We start from the raw sequence: 1,377 nt of genomic DNA, 5'->3' as shown, positions 1-1,377 counted from the left end.
GAGAGTTTCGCGAGAGATGACAAAATCTTTCGAGAACGGAAAGAAAGCTATGGCCCAACAAGTTGATAAAGATACAGGCAAAGGAAGCGAATCTGCTCACGATGATCAAGTCGTTGTGGACGAAAACGAGGACTCCCATGCAAAGGAAGAAGACGCATACATCGACAAGAACGACGTACGCGATTTAGCTGAAACCAACACTACAGCAGAAGATCAAAGCCTTGCTGAAGAAGAAGATAGTTCCGGAGGGCGTTTTGGAGAAGTATTGGCCATAGACATGAAAGACGCCCACGATTCAGCTGATAATAGTGCTGAAGAGGATCACGGTTTTGCCGAAGAAGAAGAAGACAAATCACGGGCGAACAAAGATGAAGAACCTGTCATAAATATCAAAGACGTGCTCGATTCAACTAATCTCGACAGTGCAGAAGAGGACTACGGCGACGATTTTATTGAACAGGCTGATGACGAAGACGATGAGCTTGAGACCGATGTGGCCGAGACACTCTTCGATCTGGTCGACATGGTGGATGCTGCGATTGCATCGGAAAAGAAGGAGAAGATTAGTATAGCCAGCCCACGCACCGTCTCGCTACGACCACGCTCTTCAGCTGTACGAACGAAGAGCATGCTTGCGAGGAACACTACTGACGTATTTTTACCTGCTTGTTAGGATCGCACAACCAAGTCCGTGCTCCGAATCCAGTCTGTGTTTCGCGGTTATCGCGCCCGCATCTCTTTCCGCCTCGCCCTTTACGAAGACGCACTGAGTTGTGGCGTGCTAGGAGCGATGCCGTGCACAATTCAGGGCCGATCAGGCTGGTACCTGGACCCGAAGCGCCTTGTAGCCTACTACTTCGTTATCCCGGACCCCCGACGGCGAGTGGGAGCAGAAGCACACGCTGCGCTGCAGTCGTTTGGTGCTCACACCGTACGAGATGCAGCAAGAAATCTTAACTAAAGCTCCGGCACTGCCGGCGGTACTGCCAGCGGCACCTGCGATTGAGTAAAGGCTGTCGAAAGTGACAACTTCAACAAACACTTCTCAGATCTGATTCTACCAACCCCTCGACGTCACCCTCTGTTTTCGACTTTGAAACTGCAGTGACCATCACTCTTTAGGGATGCCACCCATCTCTTTTCCACCAATAGTTCGTTCAGAAGGAACGAGTTGCTGATTCCGCCGCGTAGGACACTGCGTGAGCCCTTCCTGACGCCGCACCAAGCCTTCACCCGACCACGGCTACACGTCCTCTAACTCTGCTACACAAGGTGAACAGTTGTCGAGCTGCTGGAGCGTCGCGTACGTGTTGGAGAACAATTAAAATTATCAGATTAGAGAGCCTAAACACTTTTGTGTCTTAATTTTGCTGGTGG

At 50.6% G+C, this 1,377-nt stretch overlaps 1 protein-coding gene across 1 annotated transcript; it reads left to right on the top strand.

The window, feature by feature from the left end:
* Positions 1-523: 523 nt before the first annotated feature.
* Positions 524-1,010, top strand: PITG_22574 (uncharacterized protein; the record flags this gene model as incomplete). Its single annotated transcript, XM_002909690.1, has 3 exons — positions 524-613; positions 674-844; positions 885-1,010. 3 exons carry the CDS (start codon positions 524-526, stop codon positions 1,008-1,010), a joined length of 387 nt encoding a protein of 128 aa, XP_002909736.1.
* Between the last annotated feature and the right edge of the window lie 367 nt (positions 1,011-1,377).

Source organism: Phytophthora infestans, genomic scaffold (genome assembly GCF_000142945.1).
Source record: "Phytophthora infestans T30-4 supercont1.4116 genomic scaffold, whole genome shotgun sequence".
Taxonomy (NCBI): Eukaryota; Oomycota; class Peronosporomycetes; order Peronosporales; family Peronosporaceae; genus Phytophthora; species Phytophthora infestans.
This window is presented reverse-complemented; position numbering and strand designations above follow the sequence as displayed.